Genomic DNA, 19974 nt, shown 5'->3' with positions numbered 1-19974 from the left:
TGATCCAAAACTTCAAGATGCCCTCAGGGACCCACGGATACAGCAACTACTTCTAGCCATCAAGCAGAATCCAATTGAGCTAAGGACGTGAGCACATCTCCAAAGACAACTCGAGTTTCTTTCTTAACATAACCTATCATCATGCAGGGCTATGAGCAATCCAATCCTCAGGCCAAAGATCCAGGCTCTGATGAATGCGGGCCTCTTATCAGTGGTCCAGTGATTGCATACGTCAGACGCGTCTAGCACTAACTGTAGAGCACAAAAGCAATCCATCGTTTTCAACATATTCTATTATGGATGCTGTATGTACATTTCTGAGGATGAGTAGATACAATATACGTGAGCAATTTTTAAATTTGGATAAACTCCAAATGCCGAGTTTCCTATACGTTTCAGACAACGACTACACATTCTGTCATCCGTGATGGTGACTCGTCGAGATTGGTAACGAATGGTATCCAGAGATTTCTAAGAATTGGAGTCTGTGAGTATTATCGCCAAATGTGCTCTCGTCTCAACAGTGAATTACCTTGGCCTTGTCGGATTTACACAGGTTGAGCAAAACTTGACCATCATGCCGCTTTCGTTGCGAATCCAGCCAAACTCCTTGTACAAATCCCAGCATATCAGACAACTTGACCTCTGGACTAGTCAGCATGATGGTCTAAGAGGGAGCAGGGTTACTTTCGAGTAAATTTTGACTTTGATTTTCCGCGAAGCAGCACAATTACCTTGACAACATCAAGATACATTCCATATCGAGACAAAAAGCCTAAAACTACTTCCATCTTTATCTTGCCTTGATCGACCAAAGTCATGTAATGCGAATACAGGATGGAGAATATGTCTTTGGTTATAGGGTGTTGAGGATCATAGTGGCGACGACAATATCTAGATATCTCAATTATTATCATTCGACACTGCAGTCAAAAAGGAAAACGACCAGCAAAACATACTTTTCTGCCAGATGATACTGCTCCAAATCATAGACGAAAATTCTGATCGCCTCATCATGCAAGTCCAACCTACTGTACAATATCACACGCTCTGCAAATAAATAATCCTTTGGAAATGCTTCTAATAGCTTCATTGGTCGATACATGGTTGATTGCTCCAAAAAGTTGAGCAACTTTGGTTCTGTTCGATATTGTTAGAGTGTGAATACAGAGATATTGCAGATTCACATGCTCACCGCTAGATTGCTGTGCCACGTAGGTCATGGCGAGACGTTCATGTAATTCGGGACTCGGCTCATTGAGTTGCAGGACCAGGTGCTCCAGATACGCTAAACCAGTTTCAGGAGAGCACTGATCCAACGTATCCAGCACCTTCCGTCTTGCATCAGCTTCTAACTCTCCTAGCAAAGAATCCTCGTCTACATCCGTCAGCATCTATGGACCAGTATGTTATATGAGTGAAATGTATGAGGGTATGCATGTGCAAGCAAAGAACACCCACTCGCAAGATGGACTGTGAATGATTGGGTATGAGCGTTGGTAAGTATTCCAAGACAAGGTCTAATTCGGAAGAGCCTAGTCGTTTCAAATAGTTCAAGAGCTGATCAGATGTGTCAGGATGTGCCTCATCAAGCTGCCTACGTAGATTTTTTAATGTAAAGCTGTAGAAACACTGAGAGAAGACGCAAATTTAAGCTGACTTGACGAGTAGATCCAGCGCTTTTCGATGCAGGCCACGGGTGCGATACAAATCTAGCAGCTCCTTGTACTTCTAAGAACATTCAGAGAGTCAGCTGTCTATGGGATATTGAAAGACAGATCACTGGACAAACTTTCACCTTTCGCTCTCCTAACAAGGTCTCTGCCTCAGCTAGATTGACTCGATTCCCGACTCTGACGAGAGGTCCAACAAGAGCATCGTTTACTTTCAGACAGACTTTCAGTAAAGCAGTATCCACCAATTCAGACAAGTATAACAAGTCGGTCATAGAGATATCAACATTTCCATTGACAGGACCACCACTGTGACTCGACCAAGTAGATCCAGGACCTTGTGAGTTTGTTGCGCTTCCACTATGGTTGCTGAATGGCGATTGATATATATTGGGGTGCAACTGCTGTTGTTGGCGCCATAGCTTTGCTAGCAATCCCCGTTGGTTTGTGAGATAATCTTTCAACACCAGTAAGGCTCGTTTGTCTGTGAACAAAATATCAATTAAAACCGATTCAAGGAGATCGACAGTTTGTAAAAGAGGTCAAGAGTTAGGTCAGACTGTCAGAAGGCGAATTTTCAAAATGAATCCTACCAGACGTTGTTACCGGATCCGTACTTTCTGGGTCAACTGGGGCAATGTCCGGATACAGATTGATGACGTCCAAAGGAGACGCTTCTACACCCTGCAACAAAGCTACTGCTTCTTCGTATCGAGCTTGGTCGGTAAACATGTGATGAGCCAGCAAACTCTTCACCCTTATAATGTTTGAAATCTGTATTTTTGGTTGTGAGTGAGCTTGAAGCGATAAAGCAACATCCGCCACAGCATCAAAGCTTGGTATCCCCACTCAAAGCGTACCTTGTGTTCTGGAGACGGGAAATCCAACTCTTCTATGAGAGTTTGCGCTTCTTCAAACTTTTTGGCAGAGATCAGGACCTCAATCTAACAAATTCATAGTTCATATTAGTAGACGCAAAATCCCGAAACTACCTTTTATCGGACACCTACCTGATCGTCGAAATCGATGGGTAGCAATCGCCACACACTGTTTGTGCTGGCAACATAAACCATTTCACTGGACTCGACTATCTTGGCACCAGGCATGTTCAATCTTTGAACAACTGCTCTTGTTCTCAAGCTTCTGACTTCGACGTTCGAGTTGACCAGGCCAATCACGTATGGAGACAAAAGAACTAGAAACATGAGGTGAGCAAGATGTCCATGATGTCAATGCTGCAATTTTCAGATTTAAATCAATGCATACCGACATATTCGGGAGCTTCAGACCATTCTATATCTCGTTCTCCCAATACACGACCGTCAGACTCGACAAACATGGTACATTTTTCACGAGTGACGAGACTTCTGCCATTTGGTGCTGGCAGCACGCCTGGTCGGGCCATTCGCGATGCGACTAGCTTAGCTGCAGCGCCCTCATTCAAAGGGCGAATTTCATTTGTAATGATATTGACAACCAAGACACTCTTGTTGATGATTGCAAAGAGTCTCTCTGAATCAAGCCAGCCAATCATTCTTGGTTTATCAGGCAGTGTCCATTCTTTGGAAATTTCACTGAGACAGGTTCCGTCGACCTTACATTCAAACAAGACTAGTTTGCGTTTTAGACCTGCGACCAATTGGTGTTTAGGTAGTGTATCGTTGGTTGATGCGGTAGTAGTAATAGCAAATAAGTGAGATCCACGTGCACCATCTAAAGTAGATCTGGGTGCTAGAGTCACGGCATCGTACTGCGATATCACACCGTCTAATGCAAAGTATTAGTTGCTGTCCTTGAAGGTGACCTTGATCGTGATTTTACCAGAGAGTAGTATAAGAATATTGGAGATGACAGCCAGTTGCTCAATTGGCCGTTTGGTAAAGTTTTTGCGAGACTCGAGTAGCGATATCACAAAGGATGGTTCATCATCGAATTGGTAGACGAGCAAACAACCTTCGCTCGTTCCAATATATATCCGATTGCCTGTAACATCAACGAAAATTATGAGATTTTTTACAAGTAGGCTCGTTTCCCTTGAAAGGAGCAGCTTGAAAGTTAGCTTACCATGAGGATGGATGCAGATAATTCTCAATGGCAGATTCTCAATGATACTTTGACGAGAATATACCTCGTACAACATTGCTGCATAGTTCTCAGAGCCAAACTCTCACTCTCTTCTCTCCTCTCTCACACAATCTATGTGTCGGTTGACTTTGCAGATTCAAGTTCTGGAACAGTTTCTTGGACATCAACTTGGGGAGAACACACCTGAAAACACATTATTGCGAACTGTACGAGCAAAACTGAGCCGTATTATTATACAAAACGACATTACTATTACATCAGAGCAAAAAAAATTACAACATTAAACTTTTGCCAGAGGTTCCATCAGGTGTCATAATGGCTACTGCTTAGACTTCGGCCAATGTTTTCATGAGCAGCTTATAATGGTCTTCATCGTTTACAGCAATGCGCAGAACCAGTATATCCTCTCTGGTATCTTCGCGATAATCTAGTCTCCAACTGACTACACGTAACTCGATGGTTGTCGGGACGACATTGGCAATATCCACGTTGTTTTCTACTTCACTAATCAATGTAGTAGAATCCATGTACGAATCTTTGACACTCTTACGCCGCTGTACCAGTGTTGACGGCGACGAGTTGATGGATAGCTCTGTTGGTGCGTGTGTCAACATTACTCCTCCAAGGTCCTCCTGTAATTCAGTAGGATGCTCGTGCTCCAATTTCTCTTTAGCCCGGTCAGCGCGACGTTGTTCTCTCTCCAATCTTCTTCGTCGTCGATCCTCGGCAAATCGATGGACAACTATTTCACGAGTATATGATATGAGTGTGATTCATCGTGTGTGTGGACTCAAACAAAGCTCATGAAGACGCTTGCTTCGAATTCCAACTACTTTTCAATAGCTAGCAATCGCTTACCATGACTGTACGACATAGTAATCCTAACAGCAAACAGTGTTAAAATGTGCTGAATATCAGACTCTATCTGACTTACATTGTCAGGGGGAAGGCCAAAACAAAAAGCGATGAGATCATAGTGAAAACCATTACAATTCTGCCTGGAAGAGTTCGTGGTACAATGTCACCGTATCTACATGTTTGAGTGATATTAGAAGTCTCATTGTGAAGCATTGCTTTCCAAGAATCATCCACAGCATGGAAGATCAGCTCTGCACTTACCCAACGGTGGTAAGTGTTACAACAGTCAACCAGAAGGAATCTGGAATACTCTGGAAGGGGGAAATGTCTCCAGTGTCTCTATAGTACCATACACCGTCAACAAAATCCTCCTATTTATTAGAAATTGGATTGGAAAACTTGATTCCGAGATAGAGTTCAAGTTGAGGAGAAAACGCCTTCAACGCACCAAGCTTTGTTCTGAAAAGTACACCAAAGTTCCGAAAAACACAATCAACATTGGCATGATAAAGAAGAGAGCAATTATTCCTAAATGTGCAATGGTCAAGCGAGGTCCATCAACAAATTCAAACATCATCGAATTTACCGTCGAAAGACTCCCCGAGAGCCGATGCCATCGCGCGGAGCTAGTGAGAACAATTATTAGTTGTTATTGTTTCTCGTAAACCAAGGTCAAGCAAGAGTCGTATGGCTTACCTTTCCAGATTTTTGAAATACTTTGAAAAGCCGGAAGACTCGGAACAATCTCAAGACTCTCACAAGACTTATACCGGCTACACCCATCAACGAATCGATAACGTCTTGCTGAGAACCAACCGCGATGAACACCTCAATGTAAAAGGGTAAAGTGGCGATTATGTCGATGGCAAACATTCTAAAGGGAGAACACGTACAGGTTGGCTGGACAGATATTTAGTCATCTGTTTAAACTAGACAAGAGTTCTTACATAGAGAGCATTTCCCTCCAAGAATGCATGATTACGACGTCCAAGAAAATCTCAACAGTAAAGCCAGCGACACAGATTGCGTCAACAGTGAATAGTATTACGCGGTCCTGTCGGTCACCAGATATTGATGGAATTGAGGCTACACAGAGTGTAACAATGGAAGTTATAAGAATCAGGGTGAAAAAATAGTAGACCCCCCAGCCCCAAAGAGTCCGCTTATGCTCATGCAAGAAATAATAGATATTTGACCTCCAGGTTGGCCATGCTTTCACACTAGCACTCGTTACAAAGGTACCGGTCCACGAAGCGGTATCTAGGGTCAAACCATGGGTCAAACCATTTGTATCGTCGCAAACATCGGCAAACTAGCAGTCGACTCCTCTCACCATCATCATGGTCATGATGCTCGTGCGGGGGCCCGAACGGATTAGCAGGAGGAGGTCTCGGTTCGAATTTTGCAGGAGAAATCTGGTCGTCCTCGGGCGTTTGGATCCTAACTAGATGGCAAGTAAAGAGCATCAAGCCATGCTTCAACTGTCATGCCGTGCTCTGTTACATACCTATGGTGTCATTGGAATCAATCCTGACTCCCTTGCTATAATTAGTGTGTGGTTGTGAGTCCAAGACGGAGGCACTTTAAACACACGAGTCAAAGCACTGCCGCAAACCTCTCAGGTGGAACAACAGGCTTTTCGTCCAATGGGACGGGTTCCTCCACAGGCGCCTCGGCGATAGCTATTGTTGGTGGATGCTCTGGTTCGTCCTTTTTGTAAAAGCTTCGGAAACTCATATGACTAGCCTTTCTCAACAAGAGCTCTGGCACCGTCAAACCAGTAGCTGAAAAGCGAGAGTGTATGTTGGTGAGCGAGAGTTTAACGAGGTTAACGCCGACAGCAATGCTTACGATCATCTCGACCACTGTCTATATGTCGATGACGGGGTGAGCGAGGCGATGTGCGAGGAGAGCCTTTGCCTTCGTAGGGATAATCAGGAAGGAATCCAAGTTTGGGTGAATACGCTCCGGATTCTACATGTGAAAATCGTGAGACTTATGCATGTTCCAAGTTAATATGATGGCAGTGGCCCAACTCCAGCAGTGGATTATGGCTGTACATGGGAAGATTCAAAACGCACTTCCTTTTACCTGCATGTTGGTCGTTGTCCCTATCTTCTTCCTGGAGCTCGGTAGCAATAACCTCGACTTGCCGTGAGGAGTTGCTCATCGTTCGCTGCTGCGTATCAGGTTGGATAGTATGCCGGAAAGTACTTGGATTCCACGACTAGAAAGCCCCACCGGCAAAGTTGGTCGACCAGAGTGAGAGTGGGTAAGGTCGTTGAGTAGATAAGGGGTGTGTGGCAGAACTGGTTTTGAACAATTTCAAAGCCAAAACCACTGCAACACAGAGAACGCGTTGTCAAGCAAAATTGAAAGTACAATAGTAAAATACAGGCATGTACATCTTCATCATTTATACAGTGTGCATCTACTGCGAACTAGTCGCTTTCGGGTTCAGTCACTTGTGGTTTGTTGGGATTGTTCTCCAACAGCCATTGACCCAACCAGGCCTACAAGCAGAAAGCAAATTTAGTACAGGTTTGAATACATGTTTGCTTGAACCACCAACTTTTAATGCTCACTGTTGGGTTTTCTGGCTTCTCCTTGCACAATTGTGTCAACCCTTTTGTCAATACTGGATAGAGAGAGTCTTCCAAGAAGGCCTGAACATTCTCTGTTTCTGGTAACGGATCTACAACGGCTAACAAAATGTAAAATATGTTAGTGCCGACATTGGAGAAACAAAGCAGCCAACATACCTTCAGGGAAAAAGAATCTGACTTCACGGTCAGCCATGGCTTTTGAGTCACTGGAGTGGAATCCGTCTGTAGATGCACTAGTACTATATTTCGATCGTAAACTGCTCATATGTTATTGTTAGCATCTGTTTGCGACTTGCCAAATGCAACAAGGAGTGCTCTCACACCTCTTTGAGGCAATAGACTTGTCCACGGCAGCTGCAATGGGTCCAACCAGTTTCTTCAATCCATCTATTAGATTCTCACCGCGAAGGAGAAGCGTTACGACTGGGCCACTGGTTACGGAAAACAATTAGTATTTATGCGTTTAATTCCAATGTAGAAACACGATACACGCCTGGCCAAAAATGCAGCAGCATCCTCCGTCTGATTCTCATTTTGAATGTCGAGAAAATCTTCTGCCTGTTCCCTCGTCAGCTGTAAACGTCGTCTCTTTTGAAAGAAAACTCGAGTTGATGATATTGCGAACGGAAACTTGATCTCGAACAGATCTCACCTGCAGGATGCGAAAGCCTGATTGCTTGACTTCATGTGCCACTTCGTCTTCGATTCTAGCAACCTCTGGCTTCAACAATAAAATTGCAGTCTCCATCCTGTCTTTTGAAGTTGCGTTTTTTATAAGTGAGGACTGAGAGACGAAGACATGCACCCTCTGAAATCTGATCCCGTAGATCTAGCATCTGACAACAGAATTGATTATTTTGCAACAAAGTAACAAAGTGGACGGCACAAGTGGCTACTGTTGGCTTCTCATATATAACATAATTACAATTTCTTATTAGTACATAGTATCATGTACGAGAGTATAATGATTGATGAAGTTGGCGTAGTGGCAATACATATTCATTTCGATGGGGGAAAAACTGAAGAAAGTAATGCAAGGTGTGGACCTATTTTCAGGGAAAAGAGACTTAGACTTCGGCTGGCCTAGCATATTCTTGCATAACGTCGATCATACCCAACGAACTAATCCAGGAGCTAATTTCGTCTCTGGAGCATCTCGGAACACTGGCAACGAAAATAACGACCTACATTGAAACTTATTACCCCAACATGTTCAAAGAAGCGACATCAAAAGATTCGTACCTAAACAGCAGATGTGCCAATCTCATATATGCTTCTGATGCGTGTTCTCGGGTTCCGAAATGAATAAGCTGATCGACAACGTAAATGTACAAAAAGTGAAGGTCTTGAGCCGTAGTGTGTTGGCTCTACCAAGAAATTCAACATCATGGTAAGAAAACATCCATGAGAGTAATGTATTTGTGACATACCCCAACCAATTGATCCTCGACCTCGTTGACACTTAACAAGCTGGAATCTTTGGTAGCGTAGCGAAGAAAGTTAGCCACATGTTGCTCAATGGTAGAGAAGGCTCTCTTTGACCCTGACGCCATCTACGACATTGCGTTAGATTTTCCAATGAAGGCAACAACCTTCATGTTTGTACCTCAAAGTCTCGTATGTGGCCAAACGAGAGTTTCAGAACAAGCCAGTACTTTTCACTGGGTCTTCGGCGATTGTAAATGTTCAGGTGCTCCACCACGTACTTGTCCTATTTTGAGATCAGACCCGATCAGGAACATTCACAAATGGCACTTCTGTGATGGAAATACCTTGCGTAATGTGTCAGCATGACGGAGAAGAGCATCTCGATTGATGGATATTGCCAAGCGAGTGCTCTGACCCGGAGCAATGATACCCATGAGTCCTGTAATCTGGACAGAATCTGATATTGAACCCATCGGTGCATCCAACGACTTGATGTCGAAATAAGCTGTGTCATTGATAACGGCAAACTCCATGTCATCTGCTAGCAGATTAGACAGTACAATACTTGCAGATTCCGGCTGGACATCTACCACTAATCCATTTTCTGTTGGCTTTACAGTACCCGTAAACAGCAAGCTCGAAGTTGACAAGGATATCTGAGGATGCCGTACTACAGCTTTCACGGCAACAATCTTTTGATAATCCTTAACGAGCCTACAATTCACATAGACTTCCATATTTCGTTCATCGGGTCGAGTGGCGTCCCTGAGCGACAATGATCCTGAGCTTTTACTATTCCAATAATCACTTCCTTTTGAAGGTCGATACCGTACAAAGACGCGGACATGGCTTTCAGGTTCTACTACCAACTTACGGAATAGCCTGGCTCCCGTCCGTGATATTGAAAAAACCAATTCACTGGGTTCATCAAATGCTACGTTGGACGTTACTGTGAATTGAAGTGGGACACTTTCACGATTATAAATGACCATACTACGTGCGACGTAGTCAGCTTCATAGTAAAGATTATCCATTTCAATATGAGTCTGTTCTGCATCTACACCGTTGACCAGTACATCAAACACGTGGCTTATTGGTTCGGTAGATGGTACATTTGATCCAGTGGTAGCAGACGGTAGAGCTGGAGTTCGTCGGATATTCTGACGAGGCACCACTTCCATGGATATGCGAACTAGCTTCGAGTCAGAGGGATTGTCAATATTTTCAATGGTTAAATACGTGGTGTAAGTGCCTCTGGTTGCTGCAGTCATGTTTAGAGTTATAGGATAAGGCGTTTCCTGCGGTCCCGGATCCAGGACGCCTTCTGCTCGGTTGAAGGAGAGCCACGCGAGGTCTGAGTTGGTCAGAAGCTTTAGGCGGAAAGATACTCGTTCCGACGAGACGTTTTCTAATCCAATTTTACGATTTATGGATGTCGTACTCAAGTCTTGCTGGCCCAATTCCAACTCGTATAGATTATTGACGTTGTCATCCACTCTCTTGCAGCCTTTCAGCAAGAAGACAGGAAGCTTCCTATCGCGTCGTACACTGTTCGGTGCTAACAATGTGGCAGTCACCGCGTCAGCTGGACGCGGACTGTTTTCTGGCATCCTGGGGGTTTCTGTTTCGACAAGTTCTACCGATTCGGCACTTTCTGCTGATGATGCAGAAGCGGTAGATTGGGCGTCCCTATGATGTCATTGTAATACCATCCGAGATTATCAGCAAAAGGTGAAACTTGGAAGAACGGCTAGAAGCCAAATAACATACCAAAATGATTCTCTTTCTTCACCAGATTCGGCAGCAGACATGTCTTGAAGTGCAACAGCTTCCACAATACTGCCCTCTTGTGCTTGAATCCTAGGACTATTGACTTCGACCAAGTCTTCCGGCTCAGCAATAGCAAGTAAGATTATTTGAGGGGGTCGTAATACAGCGTCTACATCTATGACCAGCAGCTTTATATCCTCGGATAGTGCAGCAATGTCTGAATACATGAGCTCTATAGATATGGCTAACTTCGAGCTTGCCTCAACTACTCCACACATGTTGGCATCGAGAGGTGCTACTCGAATCAGCTCAGTATCAGCGGGAATCTCCATTGGAAACTCGATCTTAATTTGGAAACGTAAGGGAAGGAGAGACAATAGATTTGCGATTGTTACTGATGATTGATTGGTCTCTTTGAGTTTTCGAGGATTAAAGACTAATCGAGACTCAGACAAGGTGAAGGAAGGTCCTTCAACGAGACGCCCACGAATGGGTATGCGCTCGGCTATTAGGTTGAGAAGAAGGTAAGAATTTCCCCTAGACGGCTTAAGTGCTCTACGGTCTCCACATACCATCAATCAAAACTTCAGCCCACACTTGACCACCCTCATCCATCGAGCGAGAATCATTGGTTGAGAGACGAGATTCACAAGCAAAGGCCCGGACTCGCACATCAATGGAAGAATTGGCACCTAAAGTTATGGCGCCTGTGTCTAGAGGGGAGTTTGTAGACCTGCTCAATACCTCTATACGCACTAGATGACTAAACTCTGAAACTACATTTACTCCCACTTCAAACTTTACTTCATCCTCCCCTGGATTGGTGATTGAGAACCATGCGTCACAGGCGGAAGGAGAGGAAGTCGTCGATGGATGAGTCAATGCCGGCAAGACAAGTTCACCGTTCGACAATCTGTCAAAACGTAACTCGAAACTTGCCAAGGTGGCGGATATATCAACAGTCAATACATTCTTCGCATTAAAAAGGTTGTGGAATTCAATAGAATATGCTTGATTGTTGCGGGGAATATTCTTCTTGCCAATGAAAAGAGCTTCGATCATTTGCACTGATCGAGGGGGGATGGAAGAGTTGGGACAGAGAATGATATGCTGAGAGTCCTCGTCAGACTGATCTACTATTCTGAAGTCACCCTCTATCTCTATACAACTTGGTAACCACAACTCAAAAGCAAGCGGAATGTCGGCCTGATTCGTTGCAGAAAAGCTGAATTTTACACGGTCTCCGATCCTGACCTATATCGTTGCCAAACAAAATGGTAGTAACTGTGCGCTACAGAAAAGCTGAAATCCTTAAAATCACTGAAAATTGTGTTCAACCGAGTACTTACGGTTTTCAGATCAATAACAGATGGGTGAATGTCTCCAATAGACTGACAATACCGAGCTCGCAACTGAATGAGCTGCAATGACGTCCGTCTTTCTGCATGATCCAATATCAAATATCCATCACAAGTGACAAAGTGACCCGGATCTTCTGAGTCGAGTACAATATTAGATGGCTGAGGTACGGTGACGAATCCAATAGCTCTTTGTCGTGGATGCAACAGTAAATGAGGACCGACCAATCCTTCTATCGCCAAGTTGCCGTCATTTGCATCTAATATATCGGGCTCGACATCTGTCTGTTGCTCATAAGCGACTAATTGCATTTCATCATCATTCACGTCATCCTCTACCTTTCCGTCAACACCTGTAGGATTTCTAGAGATTACGAATCCCGCCCGACGAGTTACTACCCATCTGACGTGAATCTTCAAGTCACTTCTTGGTAATATCTCAATGAGTTCGTCTGACAGATTCTCTAGCTCGAATGACTGTTCATACGAGGGGATAATGTCCGAGGATTTAGGCTTCATCAAACCAATGACACCGTTGGCTGAAGAACCAAGCACGTCGGGAAATGGAGGACCTACATACACTTCGTTCCACTCTATGAGGTTCTGTGACACTAATACAATACTCGGATCGACAAAGAGCCTCACTTTTACGACAACGACTTGTGAAGTGTTGTTAGCATTTACAATGGTGAGTGATTCTTCGATAAACCCATTTAGTTGAGCATCTAGCTTTATGGTAAACTCAACGGAGCTGGCATTTTCAGACCGTGGAACATATACAGTAGCAGATGAGGTTCGTAAGTTTAACGAGGAGCTACTGACGTTACATACTAGTGGCAGTCGATGCGATATATTATAGAGACGTAGAGTCTTCTCGTACTTGTCTTTGAGACGACAAGTTCGACCAAAGTCTACCAGAGTCTCTGAGACGTTAAACAATGACTGTCCTATCAGAGCTGTAAACTTTATGGTCTGAGTGAGCAACGTCAGCATTGATTCGTTGGTCTCCCTTGTTTGCACAATAAATCGCAATCCACCAACTAGATTACGACTTTCGTCAGCACTTAGTCGGACTCGAGACCCATCCTTACTTCGATCACCAGGCTCGAGAGGCCTGTCTTGTGTAGACGGTGTTGATGGTGTCGTATTGGGTGTAGAAGAAGCTGTGGATAATACTGCTTTTTCGGTTGGTCGGCGGGATACGTATGGTTGTAGTGCTACATAAAACGTTGTAGTCGATTTTTGACGAAGCATAAATTCAACTACTGGAGTTTCCAAGGCCTGATCAGCAAATATCAAACATTGTTGAGCCAAGTTTGATGTGGCAGTGACAGCAATATCCTGATTAGTTACATTCTATCACAGTGGAAAGCAAAAAATTGTGAATATTGAGACAATGTCAATACGTAGAGCTGAACAAGATGACATGAAAATACATCCGCACCTCCGTTATTAAACCCAACACCTTGGCATATTTCTTGGTTGGATCGACAAAGCAGTCGCCCAAATCCCAAGCCCCTGTGTTATCCAGATTGCCCAAAGACGGAAATCGTACGTATTCCTTGGCAGTGACATACGCAGAGAAAGTGACGGTCTCGACATCATGGAAGAAGTTCACTGATAGCGACCACGATTGTCGTCCTAATTTCGATGAAAGGATAGACAAGTCAATTCGTTTGCTTTGAGAGCCCTCTATACGGCCCATGACTGCTGGTAAGACTAAAGCCTCTGCGTCTTTGGACAACACGTAGTCAACCGGCAACTTATGTGGATTGACAAGGGTAAAATAGCAGTCACGACGGATTCCTTCCTCTACTCGTCCTAAATCAATAAAAGGAAGTTCTACTATAAGTCTGATTGATTGCTGGTCGACAACAGGAGTTGAGCCTGCTGGTGACGTTAACACCGACGACTCGGTATGCTGGACAGGAGACGATGTAAGCGCTCTATCATGGGTGATTATGCTTCCATTTCCTCCTTGGCTAATGCCAGATACACTCTGAGTGTTGGTGGCACTTTCGGTCAGTTTACTACGAGAATCAGAAACAGAAGATAATTCGGGTTTACTCTCAGATGGTGAGTCGGACTTCTGGATGTCTGACCCTTCGGAAAACCGTACCCACGACGAGCCACGAGTTGATAAATCTGGTGCGTCAAGGTTGGGCGTATCGTCATCATGGCTATTTCCAATCCTGAGACGCGAAGATTCGTCTATATATGAGGCTTGATCATAACAAACGACGGCCTTTAGTTTCAGCACTTTGAGCGAATCAGTGTTGCGGTGCTCATGCACAAGAATCCGACAAGAGAGGCTCTCTGACCCAGTTGGCTCATCCAGGTCAGTAATATGGGGGGACTGTCTTTTTACCGGTGTGATACGAACCAGCACAGTTTGTACTTCTCGAGGATCCAATGGAAATATAATGGAATGATCTGTTACTCGGATTCGTGGCCGAGGCGGTATTGCGGCAATGCGGGTAAAAGATACGGCAGAGACTCTGGCATCTACAGCATCACGACTAGTTATAGAGATATTGTCGTTCGAACCCAACGTTGAGTTGGCTTGAGTCGGAGGACTGAAAAACGGCTCAGTTGTCGGCGTGGGTACCTGAGACGGAATGGGCGATCCTGTCAGTGCTTCAGAGACAGACGACGTAGCATTGTCCGTGTCGAATAGATTATCATCGAGCCCGCTCTTCAGACGGTCAATCTGGTCAGCAAGTTTACGAATCTTTTCGGGCCGACCCTTACGAGTTGCAATCTTAAGCTTCTGCTCTAACTGCTCCAGTTTCTCCTCTGAAGCTTTGCTGAGTACTACACGACGAGCACGATTCTCGTCGATACTATCCTGGTCACCAACGTCACCGTTCGATACTGCCTCGAAGCGAACTCGAAGGTCAAAATACTTGTATACTGTGTCAGCCAATTCTACCCTCACTTCCATAAGACGGGATTGCTTGGACGACGTATTGGATACGACTATACTCTGAGGTTGAAGAGATTCGTTATCTATGAGGCATGCACCAAAGTCGATCGTCATTGCCTGTAAAAAGAAGTTTGACGGTTTTCGAATCTGGGCCTTCAAGGATAGCAGCTGGTCGTTGGTATGATCCATGACATTCTCCACCTTTAGGCGCTCTTGGAAGGCGCCAGATAAGGATGGATCAAATACAAATTCTACCTCCTTTTGAGCTAAACTACGTAATATACCAAATCTTCCTTCTCCAATAATCACGTCGCCGGAGGCTACAGTTCCGGACTTACGGATTGCATACAAAAGGTGTATCTCGGAGTTGTTTCTTATTACTATAGTTTTCGTTCTTCTCTCATTCTTCACGAGCGTGCCAAAGTTGATGTGCTTTTGACCTAGTTCCATGACTGACCTACATATCGAGCATCTGACTAAAAACTCCCTAACGGGTATAGATTCTCCTTGAAGCAAGGCCTCGAACTGCGGCTGTCTTATACTACGATCAAATTCGACGAGTTTCATAAATACTCGTCCATCAAACTTTCGAGGCTTGCTCTGTACCATCGGCCTATTGGTCGATAAGGGGGTAAAGACCACAACAACCATTAGTTGAGACTGAGGTTGTATCAGAACTCTTTTAGCTGGCACGAGTCTGTTTTCGGATACGGCCAGTTCCAGTTCACGTCGAAGCAAGAGTTGAGCTCGTACAAACTTTTCTTCGGCGGATATTTTGGGAAATAGAGGTGGTGAGACACCAGTGGTGGTTTCTAGGCTAGTTATGAGTTTACTGACTGGCATTCTTGACTCGACTTCTTCACCTTCTGCATTATTGCTATTGCTGGCTGTGACGTTGACTGAAATATAATTGTTACCATTAGATAGCAGACCGTTTCGTGAAGGACGTCCTTGGTCAGGCAGCCGAGATGGGCGGCTGCGCTCATCTTCACCGCTAAGTTTGGTATCAAGTGTAATGGTTGCTATAATTTGCATTACCCTTTGTCAGTGATGCTAAATCAATCAAGCAAAGCTAATGAGAACTGATTCTCACCATCGGGGACGTATTCCCTGTTTTCACGATCTCGGCTGAGATTTCGGTGAGGAACTGCCACCGTGGACGTGCGCCCAGTACCTCTCCTGCGAGGTGAGCGTTTATCCGACACTGTCGAGGCAAGGTCAAGATATTGAGTCCTTTCCGTTGCCTCGAGACGCTCCGAAGGCATTTGAGATCTGAGTCGAGGCGGAGCAGTAGTAGGAGATTGCTGAAACAAAGGATTTAGCTGTGTTTTGATAGATGCTGGAATCAATCATTCATCACTCACTGCTGAATTCTCAGAATCCTCCAAGTCCGTAGCTGGGCTCTCAGAGCTTTTTGTGCCATTAGCTGTATCAGAGTCGAGTTTACGATTGCTCATGTCTAACAATTTCTCTCGTCGTTGCAACGAAGGTGTAGCTTCGCTATCACGACCTACTAACGTGTCAGTCTTGACAAACAGTAGCATTTCTTCTGACATTGAAGTTGATAATTCCAAGACTAAAGGTTTGGCTGATATATTGTCCAGTATAAAGGTGCGTACGGCTGGTGCGTTCAAAACCAGACCACCGAAATCAATAAAATTCGTGTTGGACGGCGTCAATATTCGATAAAATAGGGAATGAAAGGTGACTCGATTTTTGTCTATGTTATTGGATCTGACCTCTACTACCTGGTCATTGTCTCGATTGGTGAGATTCACCACCGTTATTTGTTTGCTATAGTCGGGATTTACTTTTCGAGGATAGATATCAACCTTGACTTCTACTGATTGTCGTGGTGGGATGACGAGCTCATCACGATACGTATTAAGGACCTTGGATATAAATCGCAACTCAATCCTAGCATTGAGATCGGCGACATTTGTTATTAGCAATGGGCATGACTTCAAGGTTCCGACATCCGTGTCTCCAAAGGTGACTTCGTGTGGCGAGACATCGATAAAGGAGGTGCAGGTTCTAGCCTTGCACTGAATTGTCTTCTTTTCGGGCGTTGAGCTCCCTAAAACCGTGTATGTCAAAAATATGCGGAAGCTCCTTCTAGTAAGACGACCACCACGGAAATCTGGAGTGAAATTATCCTTTTGAGGTTTATAAAATACTTCAACGATTCGTTCGGAGCCAGGTTTGAGAACCATCTCCTCTATGTATGTCAGCTCATCTGTTTGGTTTGGTGCTGAAATATCGGGTGAGATTTCCGCAGTACCTGACTGAGCCTGGAACATCTCTAAAACGTCCAGCGAGCTAGAATGAGACATTTCGTTTGATTTGAGGGTAGATGGTTTGAGCGTTGGCGAGGACTGTGGAGAGGAATCCGAGTTGGATTCTTCATCACTTTCCGCTACGTGATTATCGATTTCTCGAATTGGTTCTACCGTATCATTGTCATTCTGTTGGCTGTCACTATGTTCTACGTCATCTACCTTGAGCTGGAAAATGACATCGGCATAGTCAGACGAGAATTCCACATCCAAATTCGATTCTGAGATATTCCGAAGTACTAGCTGTTGCTTGCACCAAGTTCCTTAAACGTGTGTGCAGAATTAGTAACTAGGTACAATCATTGTGATGGTTTGAAAATTCCAGTAGTGTCTGTAGTTACCAGCAAGACAGTCTCCAAAATCTAACGAGGTGCCAGTACTAACGACCAAAAGTTCTTCATTCACGACGGTTCTAACCATGGCGTGAACAAATATTGGTATCAAGTTGGCGGCATCATTCAAGTTTTCTAATTGCAGCTCTAGTCCAAAGTCACCGGGCTGCAACGGCCTAAACGCAACTCTTATTCTTCGATGGGAGAAGGATGATATGGGTTTTGTATCCAAGAGCTCTCCCGTGTCACAATCCAGAAGTTGGACGCTTTTAGCATTCGGTACTTCAACCATATTCAGGTTCCAATACAAGTCGATTTCGGATCGATTCCAAAGCGTAAAGTCTTTGAAGTATGTTCCTCCTACAACACTGTCTTCAAACACTATCTCACTAACATCCGTCCAGAGTACCGAGCGACAAACTCGAGATTTGAATTTGACTGTACACTGGTAGTCGGGAGGAGATATAACGTTCAAAGCACCATCGTCGACTGGTGATGTTGGTTTGCTATTATTTGAGGACATAATGACTCGAGACATCGCAGGGCTAGGCAAAACTGGTGTTTCCAAGTCTACAACCATAGGCGGTATCCATTCCTTGAGAAATAAAATAATTCCATTTAAACGACAAGAATTTTTTTGGGGAAGCAAAGTTCACTCACTGTGATGGCATGGCTAGCGTCTGGAGCCTTTTGAGTATATCCAAAGAAGAAGAGCATCCCGTTGACTTCAAAGAAATCAAAAGATTCTTCTCCAGCGACATTCTCGTCTTGTCCAGCCATAAATGCCTCCGTTTCTGGCTTTTCGGTCCGCCTTCGAGTTTTTACTTTAGATTCAGGCAAGAAGGCAATGATTATCTTTTGCTTCATGCCTGGTTCAATAGTGACTTCATCAATGTGGTTGACATAGTTGAAGAGTTGGTTGAATTGTTGGGAATATGGTGTTTGTAATGATAGATTTACATTGACGGATGGTTCCGCGGAGAGATTCAACTTATCTATGAGGATTTTATCTACTGATTTGTCACCACTTGTAGAGCTAATGCGTGGATTTGAGAATGACGATGCTCGTGAGCGTGGCTTTGAGGGCAGATTACGATGAACACCATCATCTTCGGCTACAGAGTCAATTGAGGATGCAGAAGTACGTGGTATTCGATCTGATAAGATAATGTTTGAAGTTGGCTGATCATCATAGTCGGGTAGATTCTCGTTTGTGACTTGGAAGGCGATCTGGTTGCCAAGATTGGATCGTAGCTTTACAATTATAGTCGAATCCGAGGTATTGCGTATTTCACAGCGGCGCAAAGCGTGGAGCCCATTCACGTAGACATTATCAAATGTTAGCTTGTTCGACAATGACAAGAGCTCAAACAGCGGTGCCTTGATAGATTGACTAGACACGGGAAGACTAGGAAAAGACTCCATTATATCTTCTAAAGCATAAACTCTGAGTCAGTTTGTCTGTTCAACATGAACAGCAAACCCTAGAACTGCAAAAGCTTTCTGAGCTGTCCGGCAAAGAGGCTATTACGTCTTTCTAGGAATAATCATTGCGAGTTCCTAAAAAGAAATGGCGCCCACTGCAGCTCTACGGTCTATTGGTGCTTTTGATGATGAAGGTGGTTTCTGCGACGGGAGTTGTTGACTTGCTACAGTTTACGACGTGTTTCTTAAATTAACATATAAATTTTTTTCAATATCTAAAATATAGGCGCTGGCAACGCAAGAGCACCCTTCATCCGACTTTTCCACGTTCCCTCAGTTCTAGGAAGAATTCGTGTTATTGCGGAGATTCAACAGCAATTGATGAGCACGGTACCTTCTATGTCATCTTCAGTCAGGCCAAAGAACCAATCGCGTTGCCGAGCGTAAGCGTTTCGAACCTAGAAACAAGATGACCTTTAGCAAAAGAGCATGAGCAAAGACACTGATGAGGTTACGGGAGTCAACGAGTGGTAACCATCGCCCCAGTCAGCAAACAAAACGAGCCAAGTCATGGCACCTATGATTTGAATGACGAGTACGAGTTTGTTTGATGTTTTGTGGATTTTGTTGTCGATTTTGATGCCGACATGACATACACATTTAAAGGCATATTCGAAGGAGATGACTTACACGCAGTGGTGGTCCAGGCACCGACTCGGAACATTCGAAAAGCTGGGCTCAATTGAAAGGTTCCTGCAAAAGAAGCATTGTGAGTTTGGGAATCAGCTTTCGCGAAGGACTTTTGCGTGAGTACACTTACTTGGATTTAGCACCCTTCTGCGATATTTCAGAGCTCGCGGATTGTTGGCAATCTCTTTGGGAACGCTTGTTAGGTAATGCATCGCTGTCCTATATCTTTGTTGTTCTTGTTGAAGTTGCACATTGTGCGTGTTGACGATGCGTGAAACGAGGAAAACGACTAAAAAGACGCGAACTGTAGAACATTTAGAGCCGTCCTCCCTATTTCTGCTCTCAAGACCAGAGGCTTTGGTGAGTCTGGTAAGTGAGTTGAGCTTTGGCCAATGAGATCGATACAGCAAAAATCGCTGCCACCAACTCCGCAAATCCCATAATCTCGACATTTACCTATTTAGAGTGGATTGCAGTGGCAGACCTA

At 44.3% G+C, this 19974-nt stretch overlaps 2 protein-coding genes across 2 annotated transcripts; both read right to left on the bottom strand.

The window, feature by feature from the left end:
• Positions 1 to 294: 294 nt before the first annotated feature.
• SmJEL517_g04791 (uncharacterized protein) lies at positions 295 to 3813 on the bottom strand (the record flags this gene model as incomplete). Its single annotated transcript, XM_031170719.1, has 14 exons — positions 295 to 471; positions 533 to 667; positions 735 to 894; positions 960 to 1140; positions 1196 to 1394; positions 1462 to 1597; positions 1661 to 1731; positions 1799 to 2157; positions 2267 to 2447; positions 2534 to 2617; positions 2684 to 2868; positions 2940 to 3440; positions 3495 to 3656; positions 3738 to 3813. The coding sequence occupies 14 exons, from the start codon at positions 3811 to 3813 to the stop codon at positions 295 to 297; spliced, it is 2607 nt and encodes an 868-aa protein (XP_031023320.1).
• A 3244-nt stretch (positions 3814 to 7057) lies between these two features.
• On the bottom strand, positions 7058 to 19699 carry YNK1 (nucleoside-diphosphate kinase; the record flags this gene model as incomplete). The annotated part of the gene is made up of 20 exons (XM_031170718.1): positions 7058 to 7129; positions 7202 to 7320; positions 7379 to 7479; positions 7546 to 7653; positions 8465 to 8589; positions 8653 to 8775; positions 8829 to 8933; positions 8995 to 10339; positions 10421 to 10925; positions 10993 to 11674; positions 11770 to 13134; positions 13223 to 15726; positions 15798 to 16008; positions 16069 to 17303; positions 17382 to 17967; positions 18033 to 18805; positions 19192 to 19255; positions 19313 to 19374; positions 19488 to 19550; positions 19618 to 19699. The coding sequence occupies 20 exons, from the start codon at positions 19697 to 19699 to the stop codon at positions 7058 to 7060; spliced, it is 10230 nt and encodes a 3409-aa protein (XP_031023321.1).
• Between the last annotated feature and the right edge of the window lie 275 nt (positions 19700 to 19974).

The sequence above is a fragment of the Synchytrium microbalum genome, assembly GCF_006535985.1.
Source record: "Synchytrium microbalum strain JEL517 chromosome Unknown SmJEL517_scf0035, whole genome shotgun sequence".
Classification (NCBI taxonomy): Eukaryota; Fungi; Chytridiomycota; class Chytridiomycetes; order Synchytriales; family Synchytriaceae; genus Synchytrium; species Synchytrium microbalum.
This window is presented reverse-complemented; position numbering and strand designations above follow the sequence as displayed.